This window comes from Crocodylus siamensis, chromosome 11, assembly GCF_052110815.1.
Source record: "Crocodylus siamensis isolate JL-2025a chromosome 11, ASM5211081v1, whole genome shotgun sequence".
Classification (NCBI taxonomy): Eukaryota; Metazoa; Chordata; order Crocodylia; family Crocodylidae; genus Crocodylus; species Crocodylus siamensis.
Genome location: NC_143405.1, coordinates 20,940 through 48,109, shown reverse-complemented (window position 1 = coordinate 48,109; position 27,170 = coordinate 20,940). Strand labels below are relative to the sequence as shown.

The 27,170-nt window shown below is 44.5% G+C and overlaps 2 protein-coding genes across 13 annotated transcripts in view; one reads left to right on the top strand and one right to left on the bottom strand.

The window, feature by feature from the left end:
• LOC149855210 (uncharacterized) overlaps positions 1-2,935 on the bottom strand; it is a 53,042-nt gene extending 50,107 nt beyond the window's left edge. For 5 of the 8 annotated variants that reach the window (XR_016438541.1, XR_016438542.1, XR_016438540.1 and 2 more), the window contains exon 1: positions 2,528-2,935. The gene's annotated coding sequence lies outside the window, so the exon portion shown is untranslated. Of the gene's footprint in view, positions 1-2,479 lie in introns of all 8 variants that reach the window. The other 3 variants (XR_016438538.1, XR_016438539.1, XM_090022485.1) reach the window with 1 other exon arrangement.
• GARNL3 (GTPase activating Rap/RanGAP domain like 3) overlaps positions 1-27,170 on the top strand; it is a 126,472-nt gene that overhangs the window by 89,031 nt on the left and 10,271 nt on the right. For all 5 annotated transcript variants that reach the window (XM_090022482.1, XM_090022480.1, XM_090022483.1 and 2 more), the window contains 11 exons: positions 2,973-3,088; positions 7,083-7,187; positions 9,048-9,122; positions 9,644-9,755; positions 10,436-10,534; positions 17,650-17,766; positions 18,210-18,385; positions 18,741-18,899; positions 22,070-22,136; positions 25,378-25,485; positions 26,068-26,186. In XM_090022482.1, coding sequence (XP_089878608.1) covers positions 2,973-3,088; positions 7,083-7,187; positions 9,048-9,122; positions 9,644-9,755; positions 10,436-10,534; positions 17,650-17,766; positions 18,210-18,385; positions 18,741-18,899; positions 22,070-22,136; positions 25,378-25,485; positions 26,068-26,186 — 1,253 coding nt within the window. The remainder of the gene's footprint in view (positions 1-2,972; positions 3,089-7,082; positions 7,188-9,047; positions 9,123-9,643; positions 9,756-10,435; positions 10,535-17,649; positions 17,767-18,209; positions 18,386-18,740; positions 18,900-22,069; positions 22,137-25,377; positions 25,486-26,067; positions 26,187-27,170) is intronic.

Here is a 27,170-nt window from a genome sequence, read left to right as displayed (position 1 = left end):
GTGGGGCTGGCTGCCATTTTTGCAGGCTTATTGTGGCAGGGTGCCCCTCCCCCCCCCATGCCTCCGATTGGCTGAGGGGCCCTGGCGGCCTTGCTGCTGATTGGCTGAGTGGGCTGTCCATTTTGCAGCCTCTTCCCCCACCACTGATTGGCAGAGAGGGGTGGGGCCACACAACAGGCAGCCCTCTCAGCCCATCATCAGTGAGGTCAACAGGGCCCCTTAGCTAATCAGAGGCATGGGGGGGTGGGGGGCGCACCCTGCTTGAATAAGCCTGCAAAAATGGCGGCTGGCCCCATGATCTACCTGCAAAGTAGGCCGCCTTCCTCCTCAATTTGAGTAGGTCCCTAGGAATCTTATGACAATTTGGCACGTGCTCTGGATAATTCCTAGCTTACAGCTTGGTGGTTGTGAAGTGAGAGGTGCAGCTTCAAGCTCCCTCTTGGTGAGAGGGTCTAGAAATCTGGGTTTTGTACTCTGTGGGCAAGGCCCCCCCCAACCACTAGGTGATTGGGCAGAAAGGTCTTTTGCTTTTGCGGCTGCCTTATTTTGGCAGACAGGAAAATAGAATCAGGAAATAGCTGCGTAAATGCCAGCGTTGGCACTTACACAGCTGTGTAGATGCTATTTCACTGCATAGTGGTGAAATGGATTTGGTTTCTAATTGGTTTGGGATAATGTAGATTACATAAGATTTCAGTTTTATAGTGTCACAGTGGATCCATAGAAAGGCTTTTAAAAGTTTAACTGTTCTAATATCAGTGCTATGGCAGTCCTCTCAAACATTTCCAGTTAGTTCTAAGAACCAAACTACCCTGCAATCAGTGCTTCCCAGGTTACCAGATCCAAACTGGTATGTACATTTCATCTGACCTGTTAGTTAACTGTTCAGATTAGTTTGGAGATTGAGATGTTTGGTAGAGAATTATTAGTGCTCTTTTGGCTTTTAGAACTAAACAAATAACTCTAATTACTCAGGAACAATCCCGTTAGAAAATGGCAGATTACCTAGGTTTTAGGGAACTGTTTTGCCAATTACAGCAGTACTTAACGTGCTCAGGCATTGCAGTGACTTTAATAGAACCATAAAGAATGGTAATCTCTTCACTGTGACTCTAAAACAGGAAAACTGAACCGTCTGTGATGTTAACAGTTCTGTGGTACTCTTACATATCATCTGAGAAATCCAGCATGTTTGCTGAGATCCAGAAAATGAGTCATTTTAGATTAACTGATTTTGAAATGGTACTTTTCAGGAATTTCAGAATTCAATGGCATCTTTTTAAATATAAAGAATGATAGCAGCTAGATAAAGTTTAGAAGCTCAAAGACAAACAGGCTTGTCACGGAGCGGGGGCGCAGGAGCGACCGTGATCTCTCTCTAGCGCCCCCTGCCGTGCCAAGTAGGCAGTTCAGCACCCTCTTACTCGCCCGCCACGTCTTGTTGTTGTATGGTTCTAGAAGGGAGGCTGCCTCTTGTCGCCCTGGACACTGTGCTATGCTTATACTGTCCTCCGTTCCGTAGGGAGTGACCTGTTGCACCCCAGCCTTATGGGCTATGTGTGCCTCCAACCTCCCCTTTAGCATGCCCCAAGCCTCGCAGATGTGCCGGATGTTATCTGGTCAGTTTCCCGTATGCGCCCTTCACTGGCGCCCCTGGGCTTGTCACACAACTGGTGCCCCTCTATCTGCTAGCCCTCTCGGGCCTACTAATTATATCCGCCCCCCTCCTGGGGTCTGCTCAATATACTCGCCCCTCCTGGGGCCTCTCCACGCACAGATGGTGCCCCCCGCCACTGGGGCCTGTCCCTCCGCGCACTCGCCCTCTCTGGGCTCGTCTCTATAGTAGCACCCCACCCTGGGCTTCTCTTCCTGTGCGCTCCCCTTTGGGCCTAACACGAGCCTCTCGGGCTTCTCACTGGTGCTCCTTGAGAGTGGGGCTCAGGTGGCCTTAGCCATGCCTGGCCCCCAAAGTCCTCTTTGCCCCTTCTCAGGGCTGGGGTATTGCACCCTGAACTACAGTGCCCTCGCCGGCGCTGTGCACCTTGTCAGGGCTGGGGTAATACACCCCTACTATGGTGCCCTCATGGGCCCCGGGGTCCCCACCACTGTGGAGCCCCTCTGGGACTCTTCCCAATTGGGCTCAGGCGGCCCTCGCCTTACCTGGCCCCCTTTCTCTGGGTCCTGCCCCCCTGGGGCTTCTACCTACGCCCACGCTGGGCTTCTTCTCACTAAACGTGCCCTCCCCGGGCTCCTCAATTTGTTCGCCCCTTCTGGGGCCAGGGTCCAGTTGCCCCACAATACAGCACCCCTCTCTGGTGCTGGGAGCACCCCACCTCCCTGGGGAGCTCCTGATGAGGCCTCCTCCACCCCTACAGCCTCACCCGGTCCTCCGGTATAACAATAACTAAACAGAGCCATAAGGCAGCCGGCTGTAACACAACAATAAGCCTCCTGGCTATAACATAGGATCTAGGCCCACCTGGTTCTCTTGCAAAGGCCTCCCAGTCAGGGTTCTCTCCACCCTTACCATGATGCAGCCCCTTGGGTGATCAGGCTGCACACCGCTCATCTCTGCTCTGCTTGGCTCTCCTGCACCTCAGGCTGCCAGAAGGGAACTGCTGCTAGGCTTTGGCCTGGGCTGTTTGTAAAGGCCTGGCCCTGCCCCCTTCTGGTCATGTGACCAGCCTGGCTGCTCCGGCAACCAGCATCTGTGCTGTCTTGGGGAGCTTCAGCAGTCCTTATTCCTTCATAGGAACCGGGCACCCAAGTGCTCCTGTGACAAGGCTTTAGAAAAATTGTTTGTAGTCATGATGACAAAGCAACCACATTTTCTAGTTTAGAACTGTGTAATAATGTGCAACTAATCCAAATTAGTAACAACAAAGTGAGTTGTGAAGAGAGCACTTGGATTCAGTGAAAGGATATGAAGCCCCTTTTAAGTAACATGAATCCTTTTATTCACTATGCTTTAGTAATAAATGGGGAAAAAGCCACCTTGGAAACTCCAACATTTGCTCAGAAACGGCAACGCACGCTGGACATGCTGATTCGCTCTTTATACCAGGACCTCATGCCTGACCTACACAAGGTAAATCGAAGTTCTGAGCGATCTCTATGTACTTCATACGTTGCTTCCTATCCTTGTTGGCATGTAGGGTGGCCTGTTGTTCAAGAAGACACTCTTCCTGGTGAGTTTCAGTTTCCACACTAAGCTGAATGAGAAAGAGATGATTTTCCATTTCCATTTTATGTCTCTTAGGAAAGGATCATCTGTGTGACTGTTGAGTATCAAAGACTCTTGTAATCTGGATAATTTTACGTCAGGAAAGGAGTGCAGACCATGTTTTAATTACTTTAAGAACTGCAGCTGCACGCAGATGTATATAATGCCTATCCTCAGAAAATCATTAATTCTGGTGTGACTACTCTATACATGGTTCCTCATTGTGCATTTAGCACTTGAACATGTACAAAATCAGAGGGCTTTTTCTTCCTTTATTTCTCTTAGTTTAGCTAAACAAGGCAGTTTTATATTTCCATATCCAAAAACTGCAACACATTTTTACAATCTTAGATGCAGAGAGATTAAGAGAGTTGGTATGTTGTTTATCAAAAGGCCATCTTTATTTCAGGTGGACTGTGCAGGAATGAAGGAGATGAAGAATGATAATCTTTGAAAATTGGATGACTTTTTAAAGAGAGAGGCAGTGGAAAAATGTACCTGTCAAAGTTGGCCGGAAAATTGTTGACAAAAGTTTTTTATTGGGGTTTGCTTATTAATCAATTTCAGCAAAATTCTGCTGTTGCAGTCGGGCAGGTTTTTAATTGAGCTCTGTCTGTCTGGCATGTTTCTGTCAATAACTCTCCTGGTGTGCTGCTAGCTGGCTTGCTCAGCTCCTGGGTAGTTCACCTCGTGGACAGCTGGGGAGGCTGGGCTTCCAAGTTCCCAGTTCCTTGACAGGTCTGTATCTTCCTGCTCTTTCAGGCTTCTGGTTGCTTTACAGTCCAGGCTACTGCTCTCTAAGTCCAAGGCAGCCCCTCAGAGCTGGGGCTTCCATGGTTATTTAGTCCAGGATGGGTGGGTGGTCTTGCCTGCTGTGTTGCTTGCCGGTTGCAGGGTGCCTTGCTTTGATGTGGCTTGGCACAGGGTCTCTGTGGAGCTGGGTAAAGAATGGTGATTCTGGTTTGTAGAGACTTTTGAAATGTTCGTGTTTCATTCTGAAGTGGAATGAAATTGAATTTCAAAATCTTCTTCAAAATGGAATGACTGCTCTCTGTTCAGCACAACCATTACTATGATTTTAAATACGTATTTTAGTCTGTTGCCTCATTTCCCAGTGAGTGGCATTCGAATGTCGGGATCATTAAGAGTGCTAGCATCTCAGGACAAGAGGCTTGTTTAGAAGCAGTGGGATGTTGGTTCTGCACTGCATTGCATGCACAAGCATTTACAGATGGGTCTGATGGGTTCTGGGAAACAGCATTGACTGTCAGCTGGGAAAAAGGATTTACAAACTTGTTACATGATTATCAAAAATGTGCCCTAATAGAAGTGGGTGATGCTTCAGTGAGAGAGAAGACTCGTGCCTGTTCTTGACTGCTCATAGCCAGGGGCAGGTCAGAAGTAGGAGGAGAGCCTGTAAGTTGGTGTTAGGTGCATGTCAGAAAAATTGTTGGGAAGAGATCAGGGTTTTATTGGCAGGTTTCAGAGGTAGCTGATAAAGAGGTTTGAGTTTACTGAAAGGACACTCAGACTGGAGATTTATGGGAGAAGAAATTTGTGAATGGTTGCACTAGACTTTAGGTCCTGAATGTAGAGCATAGCATGTGTGTACAGGAAATAATAATACAAGCTTCTCATGCTCGCTGATCCCCTCTATTTTGACTGACTTCAGTTTCTGAGGGAGAGTTTTTGTTAGGGTGGAAGAAGAGCTTACTATCCAAGGACTAAGTGCTAGGATGGTGTTCTAGGTTTGACTTTCTTGGCAAGTTTCAAAGGATGTCTCCAGCATTATCACAGTTTCAGTAGCAGCTGTAGTTGCCATTTCTAGAGCATTTTGACTCCAATCACCAGGTATCGCAGAAGAGGTTCAGACTGCAGCAATGGCCTTATGAGCAAAATTCATGCCAGGACCACCTTTTACTGCCACAAGAAAAGACTCACCTTTTGCTCTTGGCCTGACTCTTTTATTTATTCATTTATTTATTTTTGGGGGGGTGAAGGGGGGAGCTGAACTCATCTCAGATGTAATTGTTCACTTGTTAGTGTTCCCCCTAAGACCTCAGTCATCCTCTCCGGATATTTTAAGAGCATGTTATATTACTTCTGTAGGGCAAAAGATTCTGCAGATAATCAGGAGTATTCATATATTTTGGCAATAAATATTTTTAGCAAAGAGATGCTCAAAATAAAAACCATACTGTCTTAGAATGTATTAGGTAATGACTATGTTGCCTCCTTTATTTTATGACAATTTGCATTTTATAGGAGCTTTAGCAAGAACCTTTTCCTCTTAACGAGACATTTCTTCTATACTTGACATCAGCAGAGCTACTACATACAGCCTCGTACATACCTTTACAAATGATTATTGTCTGCTGTTGACCTCTAATTCTGTTGCATGATTCGGTAGGACAGTCTAACAGTCGTTGTTTAACTACTAGTCAATTGCCCATCGAGAATGATGGGCTGTGTGGGGGGAGCACCGTCCTGCCTCCAGCCCCATGCTCCCCCCAACCCAGTCCAGCTCTGTGCACCCCCACTGCTCCACCCCATGGCGCTGCTGCCTCCTAGGTGCAGGGTGGTGGGGAAGCTTGCATGCGGCAGCTGCAGCCACCACCCAGTACCCCGCCCTGCCATTGCTGTGCATCCAGCTGTGCACAATCCCCTCCCACCCTGCTGTTGTCAGGGCCCCGCAGCAGTGGGGTGCCTCCACTGTGTTCCCCCCCCTCCCCTTCCCACTTCCCTCCCCACCACCTCCTATTCCCTGCCAGCTCTTGTTGGGGCCCAGCAGCAGTGGCGGCAAGGCTGGAGTAGCAGGGTGAGGCCAGTGCTATGCCACCAGCACCCCACGCTGCTGTCTGCCAGGACTGGGGTGTGGGGGGAGGGAAGCATTCCCCCATAGGCAATGCGTAGGGGGCATTGTGGGTGCATGCGCACCCTCTGAGTGTAGCAGGGCATCCCCTACAAAAAGGAAAGTCACTGCTTGCCACCCTGCCACCGACACCACCGGTGGCATCTGTGGATGGTCCATGATCCCCACTGGTGGCTTGGCGCTTGCCCCGCCCCCCCCCCCCGGGAGCGCCTGCTTACCACCACCATGCCCCCCCAGCTGCCAGGGGCATGCATCATTCGTGCTTTCCCCACTGTTCTCTCTGACCCCCCTCGGGCAGCATTCCTTGCTGCTGCCGCCTCCGGGGAGAAGGGCTGAGGGGAAGGTGGCCTTGCTCCCCTGCTCCATTCACTCTGTCACTGCCATCATGGCAGTGCTTCTCCGTGCCGCCACCGCTGCTGCCCCCTCCTGTCTGGAATGTTCTTAGAGCACTCTGAGTTGTTTCAGACAACCAATCAGAGTGTGAATAAAGCAGTATGGACAGACAGAGTAAGGCTTTTATAATATTAGAATACATCCTGGCATCAGTCGTGTTAGAAGGAATTGCTTGTCAGTCACCTGGAGAAGGATTCATACAGTAATTATTGGAAGAGAAGTTTCTTACCTTACATTTTCTCTCGTTCTCTGAGAAGTTTTGAGTACTCAGGTTCTGTGATGTCCCTTGCTTCCCCCTGAATGGAATCCTCTAGCTGTGCACATTCTGTGTTGGTAAAGGAACTGTATGTGAAACCTCCTTGTAACTCTGGTGTGAGGTTGAATTAAGGTTGGCCATAGGAACCTGCAAAGGTTAAACTGCATGCTCTTGGCTTTATCAGAAGACCCGCACTCAGAGGAAAGTTAATTTTGCTATTAAGGTAAGTTTATGCAACAGAAAAATGTTGAAAGAACATAGCAAAATCGGGTAATGTCACATAAAATTGTGGGGAAAATAATGTAAAATTCTTGGTTCAGTGATGCTTTCTATTTTAGAACATGCTTAATCGGAGGTCCTTCAGTGACGTATTACCAGAGTCCCCAAAATCAGCACGGAAGAAGGAGGAGGCCCGTCAAGCGGAATTTGTCCGACTCGGTCAGGTAGGCTTTATTTAGAAATTACGGATCAAATTCATTGTTGGTGCAAGCTGGCTGGTGGGTGTAATTACAGCAAAGATGAGCATAGTTCTCTGTGGTCAGAAACAGGCTTGCGAGATCCATGTTGTGTAGCTTATCTGAAGTAGAAAAATAGAAGTAAACCAAGCTGCTGGCTGCAGTTTTTGCTGTTCTGAATCTTGGTGGTGTCCTGCTGATTGGAGAAATAGTGTCCTTTGATGTAAGATCTGCAGCAAACAGTTGAATGGCTCATCCTTTGTTTGACATCTCGCTGTCAATTAAGCAGGTTGCAAATCATCCCTTCGCAGAACATCCAGGTTTTCCTATACTTTCAGGACTCAGTCTGGCAGAAGAAAGTGAACTGTGTTTAATCCATTTTAAGCCACAAAGGCATTGAATGCTTATCTAAATCATTTCCTTTATTTAACAAACTGACAAATTAGATTTTGAGAAACAGTTATAAAAATGGTTCTGGTAATTCAAATTGATGCAAGCGAGACCTTGATGAGTACACATAATTGGGAAAGCTGTATATAGTGTTCAAGTGCAGATTCAATTTACGTTCTTTGCTTTTTCTTTACGATTAAAATAAATGAGCACACAATGTGGGGAATTTGAAGGCTGAAAATTAATCAGTTGCATAGGCAACAACATAAAGTGAGGGAAGCAGGGTTAAATTGGAAACCAAACACAATTGCATACACATATAGGATAAATATTATTGGGCCACTTATTAAGGAAGGTGATTACAATAAAAATTTATACGTAAATGAGTTTAAGATGTTTACTATAGGGTTGTTTCTGGGGAAAGAATGAATAAAGGAGACTAGGAAGCTACCAGAAAACAACGATTAAAACAAACACAAAAGGGGATAAGTATGTTTCTGTAATATAGAAATATTTGGTATCGATCCTAGTCTTTGGCTGAGGTACCCACTTTTCAATAATACAGCCCAGGAGAAAGTGATGCACAGGTATATGGACGTGACACACCCCCCCCCCCCCTTAGAATTAGTTTTCCAAAAAATTATTAAAAGCAAGTTACCCCCACAGAGAAGCACTCTAAAAAATAGGTGCATTATTTAATTTACGATGGTTTCATGCATCTGTTGCATTAAAACACTGCTTCTTAATTTAGCTGTGAAGTTCTTTGTCAGTGATAATGCGGGAGGAAAAGCTTATTTGAATTCATCACACTGATGTTTAATACTTGCAAAGCCTTGCTGTAGCAGTCTTTACAGTGCACTAAGTATTTTTCACAATCACTGTGCATCTGTCCATTTGTATAGTGAAGTTTGTGATTGTGTTCATGACAATACAATTTTCATCATTATATGAAATTGATTATATAAGGTTTTTTGGACCTCTGGGAATGTGATCTTGCAGGCATAGCACCATCTCTCCAAATGAAGGGTCTGCTTCCAGTTAGCTCACTGGGAATTTTTGATTATGTTGGAGTGTAATTGTATTCATGGTGGTCCTGGAAATATTCCAGAGGTGTATGTTTTGGACCAAGCATGTAGCTAGTCCCATAAAAGATATCTGCATAGTAATTTTTTTTATCATTTGAAGTTTTCTCCAGTGACATATGTGTGTGTGTGTGTGTATGTGTATGTGTGTGTATATATATATAGTAGTTCTAACCCTTCAGTAACTGGACATGAAACAGCTATATTTCTCATGTAGAGAAATTATTAATTATTAATTGTCATCCAGAAAGTCAAGAACTGAAACTATTATAATTGACCTGAATTTGCTTCTCTCAGCTTCCCAATATTTTAGTATTTATGCATTGGTATTACTTACAGGAAACATATTTTAAATAAAATTTCTGTCTTGGTTAAGGCACTGAAACTGAAAAGCATTGTAAAAGGGGATGCACCAACTAGTTTGGCTGCCACAGGCCTGTGTAAAAAGGAGGTAAGTGGACCTTTGTACCTGATGCAGTGTTAAGTCATTCAAAAACTTTGCCTTCCAGATGCAATTCACAATGTTTTTGTATTTGGATGCAATAAGAGCAAAGAGAAAACATCTGCTCCTGAACACTTGAATGCAGGAAAGTCAAACTGTTCACCTTCTACACCTCTGAGAGCTTACCACATGTGATCTATTTTGAAGTGAAGGATCGCATTGTATACAAAGTGTTATCTCACTCTGCAGTTGCAAGATGTGACCTACCAAAGGGCATTCCATCTTAGAGTCCCAGGAATGTACCTTGCCTTGATTAATCTGCTATACCAGTTGTAGAGAATACTGCCCTCTCTGAGGAACAGACCAACCCCTGAAGTTTTACCTCCAAAAAGTACAACACTGATTAATTTATTCTGTCCCACCAAAAGTGTCCATGTGTTATTGTTTTAGCCAATGTTTTTTGCATTTTCTCTGTTTAATAAACTTAGTGCTTCCTAGTATAATTATTGCCTACCCATATTGTTTTACAGCCTTGGGAGTCCCAGTGTTTCTGCAATAATTTTCCTTATGAAGTTGTTTGTGCGGATTCTTGGGGCCAGTCCTTGCTAGTTTCTACAGATGTTGGCGTTCTGCTTATAGATGGTCAGTGAATGATCCAACACTTGTCTAACAAGTTACTAAAACTGACTCAGTAGCCCCTATTTAGCTGCTAGCAGCTGATCATTAATGAAGATTGTTAACATTTCATGTGTATTTTCAAACGTCTTTACTGTCAGGGCTTTGTAACTTAATAGCATAATTTTGCTCCACACCAAAAACTGGACAAATCTGGATCGTTTTGGTCATCCATTTTTAATGCAGGTTTCTGAACATAATCTTATTTTGATATGTTGTTTTTATTGACAGTTTGAAATAATTTCTTAAACCAAGTCCAAGTTTAAACAACGTCCAAGTGACCTGCCTGGACTTCTCAGTCCTTTATACTTTACTATCACTGATTTTGTGGATCTGACTCCTTTTCCCATGTGTGCCACATATATGGCAGGGAATTGCATCAAGGGCCATTGGTTCTCAGGGACTGTTCTCAAACTTTCTGGAAAAAAGGCCTTTTTAGTCATGCATGATATGCTCCTCTTGGAAGAAAGTACTATCTCTGGTACTGTACAGGAAACAGCTGTATGCTGGCTGCTTTATTTTCACATTAAAAAAACCCAACAACAAACTTTGCTGTAAGCAACACATTCCTTTAATATTACTGGTCCAGACAGTGCAGGGTTTTAAAGAAATTCATTCTAATATTTAGTGTCATGTTTTCTTTCCAGATGGCCAGCCTTCAATACAAGTATTTGATAAAACTCTCCAAGTAAAGCAGATGCATGTGCTGGAAGCTTTGGATCTTCTGATTACCAGAGCAGACAGAGGTAGGACTCTCTAATCCCATGTTTCCCAGACTGGGGTGCTCGAGGGGAAGAAAGCAGGAAAATGGGAAATACAAAAGGAGAAAAAGGAAGAGGAAAAATGAAGAGCTGTACAGTATTTGTTAGGTTGCTGAAGAGATTACAGAGTAGTCAGTGGCATAAAGAATTGGTCTTTATTAGCCATATTATGGAATTAAAGGAGTGTGCACAGCATTATAGCAAACCAGAAAAGGAACATGTAGTCCAGGATTATTTGTGAACCACTGCCCTAACAGTTCCTCAGTTCTAACATGAATGTGTTTTGGTGTGCTTATTATTTGATGGAGTGGTCAGTGGAAGGTAACAGTTGAAATCTTGGCTTTGAGAACGCTGTTGCATTTTGGCAGTAATCGTCTTCTAAAGGTTTTGTGTATTTTGCTTTCTCCTGCTATTTTTATTAGTGGTTAGCACAGCTAGCTGGATCTTTCTTTCATTGCTTTCTTTGAGTCTTCTCCAAATCTGCTTTGACAGTTTCTGGTCCACTGATGTAGGAGCAGTTTCAGTAGTTAGTATTTTTGCCAGAAGAGATCCCAGTAACTGAAAATGAGATGCCAATATGCAGTTAATTGGGAGCGTCTAGTAGCATTAATGCACAGAACCAAGTCAGTTAATTTTCAACGTTGGACCTTAGGACGATCTGCCATGCTTGCAGATTGCTATGTGGAAAATATCTAGCATGCAGAAGTTATTTTTGTCAAAGTGTGCGCGTGCGTGTGTGTGTCTGTGTGTGTGTGTGTGTGTGTGTGTTTGTAACGTATATTCAATTTCATACCTTACACCTTACCCAGTCTCCTCTTCCGTCCCTCTCAAGCAACCTTTTTCACAATTAGCCTTGTTAGGAGGCATACTCAGGTGAGCAGAGTAATGCTTTAACTCTAGATATTGCCACATCCTGAAAAAAGGGGAGCTTAATTTTGCTTTGGACCTGGTAGAGACTGAACAGAAACACACCACGTCAGGTTCAGGATGGTGACACTTACCTGCAGTTCTCTCTTCAGATTCAAGATGGGTTTGTGGTCTAGCCTGGTCTTAAAAAACCTCCAAGGATGGAGATTCCACAATCTCTCTGAGGGCACATCTGCATGAGCAATTAATGCCAAGCAATAAACTCTGGAGCAATAAACTCCAGAGTTTATTGCCGCTTGAACGTCCGCCCAGGAGCACGGTATGTTAAGCTAGGTTGGAGCGGCCGTGGCTGGCAGGAAGCCAGAGGGGTCAGCCTGCCAGCCCGGGGCTGTTCCCCCCCCAGCTCAACATGCTACAGAGGGACTAGCTGGGGCACAAGGGTGCTTCAGTGCAGGGCTAGCCAGCAGGCACCCAGCCCCAAGACAGCATCTACATATACACTACTGAGGAGTTTTTTTTACTCTGCAGCAGGATAGTACTTGTATTTACAAATATTGTCCTGCTGTAGAGTAAATTAGTTTACTTTAGCTTGATTGGGGTGCACACGTAGACACCAAGACATGTTCTGCACAGCTAATCAGCTTACTGCATGGTAAACATCTCATGTAGACATACCCTGCATAAGCTGTTCCAGTGCTTTACTACCCTCCTGGTGAGAGAGTTTTTCCTAGTAGCTAACCTAAACTTCCCTTGCTGCAGCTTGAGCCCATTGCTCCTTGTGCTGTCCTCTGCCCCCACCAAGAACAGTCTAGCTTCATCCTGTTTGGAACTACCCTTCAGGTTGAAGGCTGTTATTAAATCCCCACTCAATCTTGTCTTCTCTAGTTTAAATAAGCCCAGTTCCCACAGCCTCCCCTCAGAAGCCATGTGCCTCAGCCTCCTAACCAGTGTTGTTGCCCTGTGCTGGAGTTTCTCCAACTTGTCCACATCCTTTCTGAAGTGGGGAGCCCAAAATTGGACAAGGAATTCCAGATGTGGCCTCACCAGTGCAGAATAGAGGGGAAGAATCACTTCAACCTGCTGGCAACACTCCTACCAGTGCAGCCTAGGATGCCATTAAATGCCTTTTTGGCAACAAGGGCACCCCGTTGGCTCGTATTCAGCTTGGTATCTACTGTAATCCCCAGTCAGTCCCCAGCCTGTATTGGTGCATGGGATTGTTCCATCCTGTGTGCGAAACTTTGCACTTGTCCTTTTTAAACCCCACGAGATTTCTTTTGGTCCCATTCTCCAATTTGTCAAGGGCTCTGAATCTTAGCCCTACCCTCCTACATACCTACTACTTTCCCCAGCTTGGTGTCATCCACACACTTGCTGAGGGTGCACTCCATCTCATCCTTGGTGAAAATATTGATAAAAAATGGCCCTAGGACTGACCTCTGGGACACTCCACTTGATACCAGCTGCCAGCTAGAGCTAGAACCTTTGATTTACTACCCTGTGAGCCCAACAATCCAGCCAGTTTTCTGTCCATCTTGTAGTCCATTTATCCACCTCTTAATTCCTCATCTTGCTTGCAAGAGTGTTGTGGGAGACCATATCAAAAGACTTCCTCAAGTCAAGGTATATGATGCCCACTGCTCTCCCCACATCCACAGAGCCATTCGTCTCGTCATTAGAAGGCAATCAGATTGGACAGGCGTGACTTGCCCTTGGTGAGTCCATGCTGACTGTTCCTAGTCAACTTCTCCCCCAGATGCTTAGAAGTGGATTCCTTGAGGACCTGCTGCATGGCTTTTCCAGGGACTGAGTTGAGGCTGACAGCTTTGTGGCTCCCTGGACCTTCCTCCTTCCCTTTCTTAAAGGTGTGAATTATATTTGCCCTTTTCCAGTCCTCCAGGACTTTTCCCAGTCACCATGTGTTTTCAGAGTTGATGGCCAGTAGTGCTGCAATCGCATTGGCCAATTCTCTTAGCACCCTTGGGTATGTTGCATCCAGCCCCATGGACTTGTACACGTCCAGCTTTTCTAAGTGGTCTCTAACCTGCTCTTTCACCACTGAGGACTGCTCACTTTCTCCTTAAACTGTGCTGCCCAGTGCAGCAGTCTGGGAGCTCACCTTGCCTGTGATGACTGAGATGAAAAAAGCTATGAGCACTTAAGCCTTTTCTGCATCCTTTGTCACTAGGCTGCCTCCCCCATTCAGTAAACGGACCTGCACTTTCCCTGATCTTCTTCTTGTTCCTGACATACTTGTAGAAACTCTCCTTGTTACTCTTTACATTCCCTGCTAGTTACAACTCCAATTGTGCTTTGGCTTTCCTGACTTCATCCTTGCATGCCTGAGCAGTACTTGTATACTCCTCCCTGGTTGCTTGTCCAAATTTCCACTTGTAAGCTTCCTGTTTCTGTTTTGGCTCACTGAAGAATTCTCTGCTAAGCCAGGCCGGTCTTCTGCCATACTTGCCAGTCTTCCTGCACATTGTTACTGTGCCCTCAGTAAGACTTTTTTTTTTTTTTTTTTTTTTTTTTAAATACAGCCAGCTCTCCTGGACTACTTTTGCTGTCAGAATGGCTTCTCATGGGATCCTGCCCATCAGTTCCCTGAGTGAGTTGAAGTCTGCTTTTCTGAAGTCCAGGGTCCATGCTCTGCTGCTCTCCTTCCTTCCTTTCCTCAAGATCTTCCACTGGATCATCTCATGGTTGCTGCTGCTCAAGTTACCATCCATTACTACATTCCTCACCAATTCTTCCCTGTTTGTGAGCAGCAGGTCAAGAAGAGCATGGATCCTAGTTGGCCGCTCCAATGCTTGCACCCGGAAGTTGTCACCAACACTCCCAAAAACTTCCTGGATTGCCTGCGCACTGCTATATTGGCCTCCCAGCAGATATCAAGGTGATTGAAGTCCCCCATGAGTACCAGGGCTGGTGATCGGGGAAACTTGTGCTAAGTGGTTGAAGAAAGCCTCATTTTACCTTGTGCTCCTGGCCTGGTGTCTATAGCAGACCCTCACCACAACATCACCCGTGTTGCTCTCCTTTCTGACCTGAACCCAGAGACTTTCAACAGGCCTATATCCAGTTTCTTACTAGAGCTCTGAGCAATCATGCAGCTCTTTTATATAGAGTGCAGCTCTTCCTCCTCTTCTCCCTTCCTGTCTCTCCTGAACAGTGTTTACCTATCCAGGACAGTGGTCCAGTCATGCAAGCTCCTGCCAAGTTTCTGTTATTCCAATCACATCATAGTTCTTGGACTGTGCGAGGACTTCCAATTTCTTCTGCTTGTTTCCTAGGCTTCGTGTATTCATGTACAGATGACTGAGGGTACAACTAACCAATTGCCCTAGTTTCTCAGGAAGAGCAAGGAGGCCTCCGTGGTTTCCCACTCCTGCTTGTGCTTCCTCCAGGTCACTCACTTCCCTACTTACCTCAGGGCTCGGGACTCTATCCCTTGGTAAATCTAGTTTAAAGCCCTTCTCACTGGGTTAAGAAGTCTGCAAACATGCTCTTCCCTCTCTTTGCCAGGTGGGTCCCACTCTTCCTAGCAATCCTTGGAACAACATCCTGTGGTCAAAGACGTCAAAGCCCTGCTGGCGACACCCTCTGTGCAGCCATGCGTTGATCTGTAGGATGCATCCATTTCTGCCCAGGCCCTTCCCTTTGACTGGAAGGATTGAGAACACCACCTGAGCCCCTGTGCCCTTCACCCTTAGGCATCCAGCTGTGAGTTCACCGCGCTTCAATCAAGGACTCCATCCATACCTCAAATTCGCTCCATCTGACTGATTGAATGTTGGCTATACTGTATTCTCTATGTGGATAGTCCAACATAACTTGATACAAAGTTCTCTTGTTTACCTGCTGCATTTAAAACACTCCAGCCCTTTGCTCAACTGTATTTAAGATAGGTCTTACACCAGTCTCAGCTTGCCCATTCATCCTGTTTCTTTTACCCAACAATCTTGACATTTCTCAAGAGCCTCTTATGTACCTATGGACCAGATAGTTGACTTCGACTTGGGATCTTAATATCATCCTCTGGGACCCATCAGGTCCCCCTTTGAACCTCTTTTCAGAATGTTCCTTAATGTTACTCTTAAAATGGGTTTCCTGGTTGCTGTCAGTTGAACCAGAAGAATGATTACAATCCAGGCATGCATCAGTGTCTGTCCCACTGGTGTTACATAGATGATTGTGTTCTTAGATGGTCTCAAATGTCTATCTGAATCGGTCAGTTTGGGCACGGACAAACATACATTTGGAGCAGTTTCAGAAGGGGGAGGGGAACTGCTGTTGAGAGGTTCTAACAGTTAGGGGTGCAGGAGCTAGGAGTGATACAAATGTGGCAAAAGTGCTCCAACTTTAACCCTGGTTGGAGAAGGGTTAAAACTGGAGTTGTTTGCTGCGTTTGCATTGCTCCCCACTTGTTAGCAGTCTGGAACAAGAGCCCCCAATCCCCACCCTCTTCCCGCTCCAAACAGATGTTTGTCCATACCCTCTGTTACCTTTTTTCCTCCCAAGGCTGCATATTACATCTGCAGAGAAGTTACAGATGTGTGTTTTTAGAGCCTTACTTTTGCTACATTGACAGAACCAAGTTGTTCAGACTGTCTTAGCAGTTATTTGTTGCTCCAGTCAGCAGTTCCAAAGGTCAGGCTGCCTTCTGACAAGGACAGTCTCTGATGAATGGAGTGTATCTGTACATGTTTGTTGCCAGTTTGCTGAATATGAAATGCTGCTCGAACAGCAATTGCTGACATCCTCTGCCTGCCTCGAGAAGTAGGCCATTTTGTTAAATTTACAGGAGTCCTGTGGAGTGACTCAATAAGCATGATGCCTTTTGCATAGCCATTGGAGCAGCATTGCAGTCCTTGTTTGGCCTGTGCAATTGATGTGTCTCTTCTCCCGGAGTCCAATGGGATGCTCTTTGCTGGTAGTCTACTGTGAGACCCATGCTGACACACATTCAGAGAAGAATCGTTTCTTGCAGTACTACAGGAACTGGGTCTCTGAGATGCTGTGTACTGGGTGTGGATCTCTCCATCCAGCTCTGAGTCCTCAGCTAACCTGAGCTTCAGATTCCAGTGAAATGGAAGAAAGGTTGGAGCCCTTCCACTCTATACTATTGCACATGAACACAAGGGAGGTACAAAATTTGTGTGCAGACGTGACTGACTCTGCTGTTCATATGGTTCTGTGCACCTGAAGCTGGATCTGTGCTGACTACACTATCTCAAAAACTACAACTGCTAGGCAAATAATCATTCTTTTTCAGTTGGGTGGCAGGAAAATCCAGTTTACTAAATGATCATAGCTGCTGCTTTATATAACTGAACTTCAAACATTTTCTCTTTGTTAGAAACTGAAAGTTTAGAAGTGCCAGTGAATGGGCGTCTACACGTCCCCCTACAACGCCACTGTTGCTGTGCCATCATCTAGTACTTTCTCTTGGAGGTACTAAATGACGGCACAGTAACAGCCCATACTGCACTCTGCTGTGGTGGTGCATGGTTATTTTTAGCTGGTATGTCGCCGTAGCAATGCGCTGTAGTGAGGGAGCACATTGCTACGGTGTTGTAGCATCTCATATAGACGTGCCCAGTATGTTCATTTCTACAGTTCTGAATACTAATTATTTGATATAAATTTGCTTAAATTGCCACATGGCTCTTTAAGGCAGGCTGAGTTTTTTTTTAGAAGTTTCCAGAATATGCAGTGACCAAGTAATCATAGACTCATTGGATTCTTTCTAAACTGAAAGGTAATGCTTTAGTCTTGTGCTGTAATTTATATTTATTCCATGTGAATTTTCATTATGTTGTAGTAACCAAGGTTCATTTTATCTCCAATTCTCACCTTGTTTTTCACTGCAGCACTTGATGAAGGAAAGCTGATGTTCTGATTTGAATGAATCCTTTAGTCTCTAGAATTGGCTTTTCTGTTGCTAGATTTAGTTTCATACCATGACTGATAATAATAGTTCTGTGCAGCTTTAACTGGAGAGATCCCCACCCTGTGGCAGAGTTTTATAATTTAAGAGGATTCATAAATATCTTTTCCTTCCTGTCACTATTCTGCTCATTCCCAAGTGAGTGTGGAGACAATTGCCTCATTATAGCTGATTGATTGTGGCTGTGGCTCTCCATGTTCAGAACTGACACTTTGGCAATAATACTGTCTTTGGAAAAACAAGTTTCATTCTTTGTTTTATCTTCCTGTCTCCTACCTGATAGGGAAGGATTCTCGACTTCTTGTCTTCAGGCTGAGTGCTGTACAGAAAGGCATTGAGACAAAGCAGATGGCAAAGAACAAGTATGACTGCAGAGAAAATAAACTGGAGAAAACCAAAGGTGATGGGAATGTTGTTTTGGAGCCCCAGTGCAGCCACTGTGCTGGAGGTCTCTCAGGCTCCCTGGAGCTGATACAGGAACTGACCCTTAGCCCTCTTTCCCTGAAAAGCCAGTTCTACATTGGGTTTTACATGGACATTGGTTTAGACTTCTCCCAATTCCTTTGTGTTTAGTTCTTCACTCGATAAAAAATTATTAATTTGCAGATTTCCAAGTGAAAAATAATTAGGTTTCGCTTCATAATGAACTCTGTTTGCTGCTTTTTGGAATGAGTTTTGCTGTGTTTATTTATTTATTTATGCATTCATTTATTTCTATTACTGTAGTTCCTAGGAGCACTAATCACATATCAAAACCCTATTGTATTAAGTGTTGTGGAAATACAGAACAAAAAAGCAAACCTGGCCCCAAAGAACTTACAGTCTAGAACGTTCTCTCCTCAGGCTGTCATTTGTATGCCATTAACACTCATCACAGCAGCGAGCTGAGGATTGTTGTGGCTATTCGGAACAAACTGCTCCTCATCACAAAGAAATACAATCGTTACAACAGTTTAACCAACACCTCTTTGATGTCACCTCCATCTGAATCACCAGTAGAGGAATTCCAGTATATCAGGGTATGTGAGAGGAAAATCCTAAAACTTATCTTCTTAGACTGGTCAGCATTTGCCAGTGTTGCATGCTCCTATAGGGGTACACTTCACCCTCTGAACCTTAGGGCTGGTTCAGGGAAGAAGCCCAGCACCAGGGTTGCACTGCAGAAATTTTGACAGAAATCCTCCATTTTCTCAGCTGGGTTCTTGGGTGGTCATTAGTGAAACTTACAGGTGTACAACATGCATGCCACCTACTCCAAATCATAGAACATGGGACTCCACCTCTTGTATAAACTACTGCCAGTTAAGAATGCAGACCAATAGAATAATTTCTCTCATTTATTTTCATGTTAATCCAAAGTGATTTGCATTACAGGAGATTTGTCTCTCTGACACTCCCGTGATTATGACTCTTGTGGATGGACCGACTGGAGACAATGATAATATGATCTGTGTAGCCTTTCGGCATCAGTTTGATTTAATTAATGAAAGTACAGGAGAATCCTACAGGTTGCATCATGTTGAAGCAAGCAGGGTAAGTTTTCTGCATCAACAAAGAGCTTACTGATGTGAGGACAAATAGCACCAGAACATTCTGTAGTTCTTCCTGCATTCACTGTGGCCTTGGCCAAACTCAAAACATCCTTTGGGAAGGATTCTCCCAGTTGCTTTGCTTTATACTTCAGTTCTCAAGCTGTTACCTGTGCTCTCACTCAGCCTGAAACTTAAGTTCTTCCTGGGGTACCTAAAAATACCTAATTTACTTGAATCTAAGACTAGGTTCCCTGCCCCCCCTCCCTATTTAACATGGGTGGTGGGGGGCCAGGTACCAGGAGCAAGTAGCAGGGGGACAGGCATTGGGGCAGGGGGAGGTGCTGGGTCATGCAAGCATGGGGTTGGGGAGGAGAGGGGGGGCAGGCAGTGGGGGAGCAAGTAGCGGGTGGGACAGGTGGCAGGGGGCAAGGTGTAGGGGAGCCAAGGGGCCAGCATCAGACTACTTGACTTCCCTCCCACTTTCTCCTCCTCCACTGCGGGGGTGGTGGTGGGGGATTTATTTAGATTCTATACCTGGAAGATTCATAAGTTTGTTATAATTTTCCATGTATATAAACTAATTATTGGAGGGTCATTATAAATGCAGAGTCATCTTGGATTTAGGTAAATAGAGTAGCTGTCCCCAAGAGAGGTAATCATTAGGATACCTAAAAGGAACACTACTCAGTAGAGAGACAAGTGGATGTGATTATACAAATACTTGGAGACTTTGCAAAAAGGGAACCACAAGGAGAGCAGGTGGTACCGTCTGATTGTTGCATGTCAGTGAGCTGAGAATCATTCAGATGTAGCAAAGCCCTCCAGCTTTAACATGCCTTCATCCATGGATGAAGTTGGAGGGTTTTGCTACATTGGAATCATTCTCAGCTCATTCCCACATAAACAGATAATGCATACTAGCTGATGCCTTTTGAAAGTTCCCATTTTGTAATTGTCTCTAAGCATATATGTGTCCGTGCCCTTGGAGCCTGGAATACCACCTAGCATTTGCCATGTGTGTACAGTGTAGGCACAAACTTCCTTCTCTTCTTTCTGGCCCTAAGGCTTGTCTACCTTTTAGTGCATGTTCCCAAAGTGTTTTGAGATTCATATTATAGTAGGAGACTCAACTTTTTGTTAGCCACCACTTTTGAACTAACATTTTTATGTGGCTCTTAGTCTGATCTTAGAAGTTGCTGTCCAGTACAGTAATGGAACAGAGAAATAAGCAGCATCTGTATTGTAATTACAGTTGCCAAAGTTTTCTAAATTAGGTGTGAAGTCAAACATTTAAATAAATGGCTGGAGTTTTCTCAGTTGTTCTAACAGCTTCTGACTGGTATAGACCCCCAGGAAGTGCAGGCTCTCTGAAAATCAGGATATTCTTATTTGTGCCTAAATATGGATTTAGGTGCCCAACTTTAGACACTCAGATCTGAGCCATTTTTTGAACTGACAGTCTTGCTCAAAATGCAGATGGTTGAATTCTGTTCTGTTGGTGGCTTATCTTTTACATGTTTTGTGCTAGTGTATTGGCGCAAAAGAAGAGGGGCCAGGACTGACAGCCCTGGATGGATGGTAATGTGTGGAGCAGGTACAGCATAGCAGATGGCGATTTGAACTTTCCTCATGCAACCCTGCTGATTTACCGAATGCTTATTTTGAACATATTACTGCTAGAACAAGGGTGTCAATCCTATGGCCTGTGGGCCAGAATTAGCCTGCAGAGCCCTGTGAACTGGCCCCTGTAGCTGCCCCTTATGCTGTGCAGACCCTCCTCATGCTCAGTACCTGGATGTGTGCTGGTGGCACTCGGTGGGGCCAGGTCCCACACATGTGGTCAGGGGATGAGGTTTGTGGGCCTAATGCAGCCCATAGACTAGCTCCGTGCTCACTCGTTTGGCTTGTGGGGCCCGATTAGTTTGACAATCTTGCTGTAGAAAATGAGAAATGTGCTTCATGCATTGTGGTCCATTTAATCATGGTCTTTTATGCTAGGGATACCAACTAGTCTGCCAATTAGTACCAGTTACTGTTGTTCTGGCTTTGAACACAATGTAAGCATCCAGGATGGTCTGAGATTTTCTGGCTAAAGGAATGTTGAAGAGACAGTCCTCACTGTATTGATTTTTTAAAAAAATTATTTATAGTATTTTTCTTTTATTGTATTACCAGTTTCTTTTATTAATCCGATACCGTGGTGTAGTGCGAATTGGAAAGCGTCAATATAAACTATTTTTAGTCCATCAAGGGATTTACTTTGGGCCCATCCCCAGATTTCAGTCCAGTATCCATTATGCCTGATTTATAGTTTTGATTATGCTGCTTGTAGATTTTCATTCTGCCTGGTTACTGTATTGCACATTATCACATATGGTAGATTTATGGGAAGCTTTTTTATAGGTGTTTGGATTTCATACTTTAGTTGAAAAGGGTGGCTAGATGGTTCCAGTCTGAGGATAGTGCAACCCAGGCCTGTCTGACTCCCTGCCCACAAAGGGTTGAACTGTAGTCTGTAGGCTCCCACGTAGACATGACAGCTGGGCAGGTACAGCCCCTGGCTTCTCAGAAGTTAGCTACCCTGGTGCCATCCATACTGGGGGAGAAAAAACCCAACAAAACCACTCTTTCCAGTGTTCATATTGTCTTCCTTCCAGGAATTCTCCACCTCTAAATTCTAGACTATTTTCCAAGTCATCAAGTCTTTCCAGTAATGTTTTATTATCATTTATTCATTAAGCCTGAAAGAACTTCCTTATTGATATGTTTTGTCTTTGTGACAGAGGTTCTGATTATGATGTTTTCACCCCACTTGTCCTGATGTGCAATGTTTTTTTTCTTGTTTAACTTTTCATTTAGACAAGTTTCTTTGTTAGAGTCATATTTTTAGTCCTGCAGGGTGACTCAAGCCAGTTCTGCTGAAATCTTTCCTATACTGAATGATGTTGAAGGCAGAAGGACTGAGTGGAAAACAAATTGAATTCCTTGCTTTGAGTGCATTTACAATGAATGCAAAGTCAAGTCTTAGTTTTTCAAGGCTGCATTTAAAAAGGTCAAATTTTATTACCTTCAGGCGTGCAATCTTTGACACAGTGTTGCATTTTTTTTCAAAATCAATTTGTAGTGACCAGTTTCCAACCTGCCCACTACTCTTACCCATTATCATTGCAGGTTAATTTTGTTGCAGTTATTGATGTATATGAAGATGGAGAAGCTGGTTTACTGTTGTGCTATAATTGTAAGTATGTTTTGATTTTACTTGGGCATTAGCCTGCTTAGGGCCTTAGTCTTAATATTATCAAGGAACAGAAAACAACAAGGAAAACAAAATGATAAGCAGATGACAGACCAAGCAAAATACAAAACCAACAGAGGATGTGACATAGACTCAAAGGGTATGGACGTACCTAAATTGTTTTCATACTTTTGGACATTGATCAGTGTTTTCTTAGCATCCCATTATCCTCTCACAATCCCTTGCCAAGACCAAATGTGGTCTTTGTGATGTTTTTTTTCCATTACAAACTTTCTGTAAATGAACTGACATGCCTTTTTTCAGCCTAATATAGTGGTCAGCAACACTTTCCAGTCACAGACTGGAATGACCCAGCTCAGGTCCATAGCAGGCTGGTGCTAAGACCCAGCTGCTACCACCACTGCTTCTCCCTGCTGCTTGACTGTGGTGTGGCATGGGCAAAGTTATCAACCCTTTGGCTGCATGGCCACAACACAACTTTGTGCGAGCGAAGCCCCCCTGCTGCCAAATGCTTCGCAGGCCAAATCCAGTAGCCCTGCAGCCGTAGGTTGTCAACTCCTAGTCTAATATGTTTATATGATGAGGAACTTGAGAGAGGTCTGTTGCTAGCAAAAACTAACTACATGAGTGAATGCTGGTAACCTTTCAGCCAAAATTCAAGAGAGTTCAATCAAACAATAGAAGTAAAGGTCTGGGGTTATCCTGTTAATTTTCAGTTTCATACAAATTCTCAATATGTTAATGCTTCTACCTACCAAAAATATTTCTTCCCTGATTTAAACTTTGACATTGTAGCTGCATTAATCCTTTTTAAGTGCATTTCATTCCTTGACTTGGCTTATTCGTTGCCATGGGGAATGAATCCTGTAATTTAGGAAATAGCTGGTGATATTTAGCCTGAACTGAGGAAGCTCTGCTGTAATTTTTTTCTTTCAGCAGTCTATGAAACCGTGTTTTAAAAAAACCACACTTTTTGCAGCCAGTGGAATGCTGCCTCTTACTGGTTGCCCTATTCTTTCTTTGATTCTATAGTGTTTACTACTGAAAACTAACATTATTTTTAGTTCAATTGTAACACTAATTTAAGTCATCGGCGACTTGGACGAGGGGGTAAAAAGCACCCTGTTCAGATTTGCTGATGACACTAAGATGTTGGGGGATGTGGGCACGCTAGAAGGGAGGAATAGGCTGCAGTCGGACCTAGACAGGTTACAGGGGTGGGTGGATGAGAATAGGATGGGATTCAGCACTGACGAGTGCAAAGTGATGCACCTGGGGAGAAACAACCGGCACCATACCTACAGGCTGAGGAACTCCCTTCTCGTCAGTACAGAGGCAAAAAGGGATCTTGGAGTCATCATTGACTTCAAGATGAACATGGGCCGGCAGTGTGGGGATGCAGTCAAGAAGGCCAACCGTACCTTCTCATGCATCCACAGATGCATCTCAGGCAGGTCCAAGGAGGCGATCCTCCCCCTCTATGCGGCACTGGTCAGGCCGCAGCTGGAGTACTGCGTCCAGTTCTGGGCACCACACTTCAAGAGGGATGTGGACAACATGGAGAGGGTCCAGAGGAGGCCACTCACATGATCAGGGGGCAGGCAGCAGGGCAGCCCTTATGAGGAGAGGCTACAGGACCTGAACGTATTCAGCCTCCAGAAGAGAAGGCTGAGGGGGGATCTAGTGGCCTGTTACAAACTAGTCAGGGGGGACCAGCAGGCACTGTGGGGGAGTCACTGTTCCCCCGAGCACCGCCAGGAGTGACCAGGAATAACGGTCACAAGCTGGCAGAGAGTAGATTCAGGCATTAGGAGGCGCTACGTCACGGTCAGGGCGGCGAGCATCTGGAACCAACAGCCAAGAGAAGTGGTGCTGGTTCCTACCCTGGGGGTCTTGAAGACGAAGCTAGATGTACACCTTGCTGGGGTCATTTGACCCCAGTAGTCTTTCCTGCCATGGCAGGGGGTCAGATGAGATGATCTACTCAGGTCCCTTCTAACCCTAGAAACTATGAAGTCATTTGTTTAATTATTAGAATAAGGGACTATGAAAGCACTTCCTGATTGGAAAAAATAACGGCATGATAGAATTTTGTCTAATATGACCTCTATTCCTGATATCTCACATATATGGCACAGTCTTTGTGGAGTGTGAACTGTGCCAGTGTATAACTTCTGAAAAAGCAATTACTGCTGCCTGGTTGATTCTGAGGAAGATCTCAGTGGCACAGTATCTTTCCTGACTTGTCTGTAGCCACAGATAAGTAACAGAGAACTGGGAAAGTAGGTGAACACGATTTCATAAATATTGCTGAACTGTAAGATACAGGGGTATAAGTTGTAGCTGTTTTGGTCTAAGGACATAGGCAGACAAGGTTTTTTGGGTAAATCTGATATCTTTTCTTAGAAAGTGTGCTAAGAAGAATTTTTCCAACTACTTGAGTTGGTCTAATAAAAGATACCAGATTTACCCAAAGAACCTTGCCTGCCTATGAACTGTAAAACAGGCATTTACTTATAAATGACAGATAGATGATAGTAGTTTCACATTTAGATTTTAAGAACAAAAGAAATGTTGTATAGGGCCAGAAGCACAGAATTTCCCTAGTCCCTTTTTGTACCTAGCTATGCTGTTTCTGCCACCTCCTGTGGCAGTGAATTCTACAAATGAACTATGCACTGTGTAAAATACTACTTTCTCTTGTTAATTTTAAACCTATATCTTGTTAATGTCAATGGGTGCTCCTTAGTTCTGGTTTTCTGGGACTCGGTGAATAACAGTTTCTGTTCACTTTGTCTGTACCCTTCATGGTTTTATAGACCTCCCTCAGCCTTCTCCTTTCCAAACTTATGAGCCTTTGTGATTTTAGTTTCTTGTGGTATGGCAGCTGATCCATAACCCTGATTGCATTGCTTGTCCTTCTCGGTACCTTTTCCAATTGTACTGCACCTTTATGTGAGCTGTGGAGACTGGAACTGTACACAGTCATTCAAGATGTGGGTGCACCATGGATTGGTAGATGGGACTCAGTGTATGTGTAGCCTATGCTTTTTTAAAATTGTAGTCAGTTAGTAAACTCACATTTTTAATGGTTTTAGCAGATATATAGGAATTTCCACACATGTATCTATACTGTATATATAACCAGGCATCTGAGCCATTTTCTTGAATGTCAGCATGTGCATCATTTTCTGTGTGAGGTGACAGATGTTTTTCATTGCAGATGTCTGCTGCTACCGAAAGTTATGCCCCTTTAATGGGGGTTCGCCTTTGGTCCAGCCGTCAGCATCTGACTTCCATTTTAGCTGGAACCAGGTCCCTTACTCTGTGGGTAAGACAAAACTGTAGGAGCCCTTTTCAGTGGGCCTAGCTTTTTTCATTAGGTCTGGAATCACACTTGCCTTTGGGAAGCACAAGCGAGTGTTACAAGAACAAAGTGTCGTCCTGCAGACCCAGCTAATTTTGCATGGGATAGCTCACAGTAGGGAGCCTTGGGGACTGACTCTTTCAGTGCGTGAAGAAAGGACTGACATTGCTGCCTTATTTTTCTTACCTTTCTCAGCTCATTTACTTCGTTTGCTCCCTTTTAGAGACCCAAAGTGTACATCTAAACAGGCATGGTAAGGCAGGCAGTTATAGACTTCATGCATCTGGACACATGCCAGTATTTCAGAGACTGTTCTAAACTGCTGAATCATTTATGGGTGAGGTAGGAGAGATACTAGAGCAGGTCAGGTTTCCAGGAGCCTCTGAACTCATAGAATTATAGGGTTGGAAGGGAAAAGGACCTCAAGTGTCATCTAGGCAAGTCCTCTAGAACAGTTTTAAAGTTGGAGGAATGTCAGTAAAACTGCTGATACAAATCATTTGGAGTTATTATTTTTCACAGTAAAACTACCTTGTTTCATTGCAGTTTGTGCTTTTCCTTACATCCTGGCCTTCACTACTGATTCCATCGAGATCCGGTTAGTGGTGAATGGGAACCTAGTTCACACAGCTGTAGTGCCTGAGCTTCAACTTGTAGCATCAAGGGTAAGACACAGGGAAAAAGCATATCTGGTCCCCTGTGTGAGGTCTGATTCCTGTGTATGTGATGCCGGCTCCCAGGTACTCAAGCTGTGAATGGAGACAGACCTTCTCAGGAGGACCTGGTAAAAATCTCAAAAATAGCTGATCCTAATGAGCCACTTTGGGTGCCGATGCTGTACAACATGCAAAATAGTATACATATACTTTGCCTGAGCACTTGGCTCCACATTTGAGTATGTGTAAGAATGGTGATTACAAGCTTCTTTCCTGCTCAAGTATTGATCTGACACTTAGGGGCAGCATTGTCCTTCTGTCTGTTACCATGTCTCATACAGAGACCCTTCTCCAAGCTCTTTCCCTATTCTTTACATAATTAGAAATGTCCCTTCCATTCTCCACTGGACATTTCCCTGATTTAAACAAGGTAAAGAAGAGCACGGAGTTGTCTGCTTGTGAGTGTCTTACGGGGTGGAGGATGACTTGTATGTTTTGTGATGGACACTTAATGCTGCACCTGGAAAAAGAGAATCTATCTTTAACAAGCACTGACAGCCATAAAAGAAAGCAACAAGCAGCAGCAATACCTCACTTATGACACCAGTTGTTGTTGTACCAAACCCTGGGATTCTAGCTCAGATCCTTTAACGTGTGTGTGGAACATGGAGGAATACGACATGTATCATCCCCGGGGCTGGGGGGAGTGAAGAGGTAGCTGTATGTTATTTTTGCCCTTCCCCTAGTTCTGAACCCAGAACCAGAGGGTCACTTTCCATCTTTCAGGCTGCTCTGATGTGCACTGGTTACTATGCCTGTACATCAGTCAGGACTTGACAAGCCCAGGCCCACTCTCAGTGCTGTAGTTGCATGGAGTAGGGTTAGAATTGCAGGGCGTGTCTACCTGTGCATATTACTGCGACAAACTCCAGGGCTGCTTATGCTGGAGTTTCTTGCTCCCAGGTGCTGTGTTTACATGGGTGTCCAGCACCA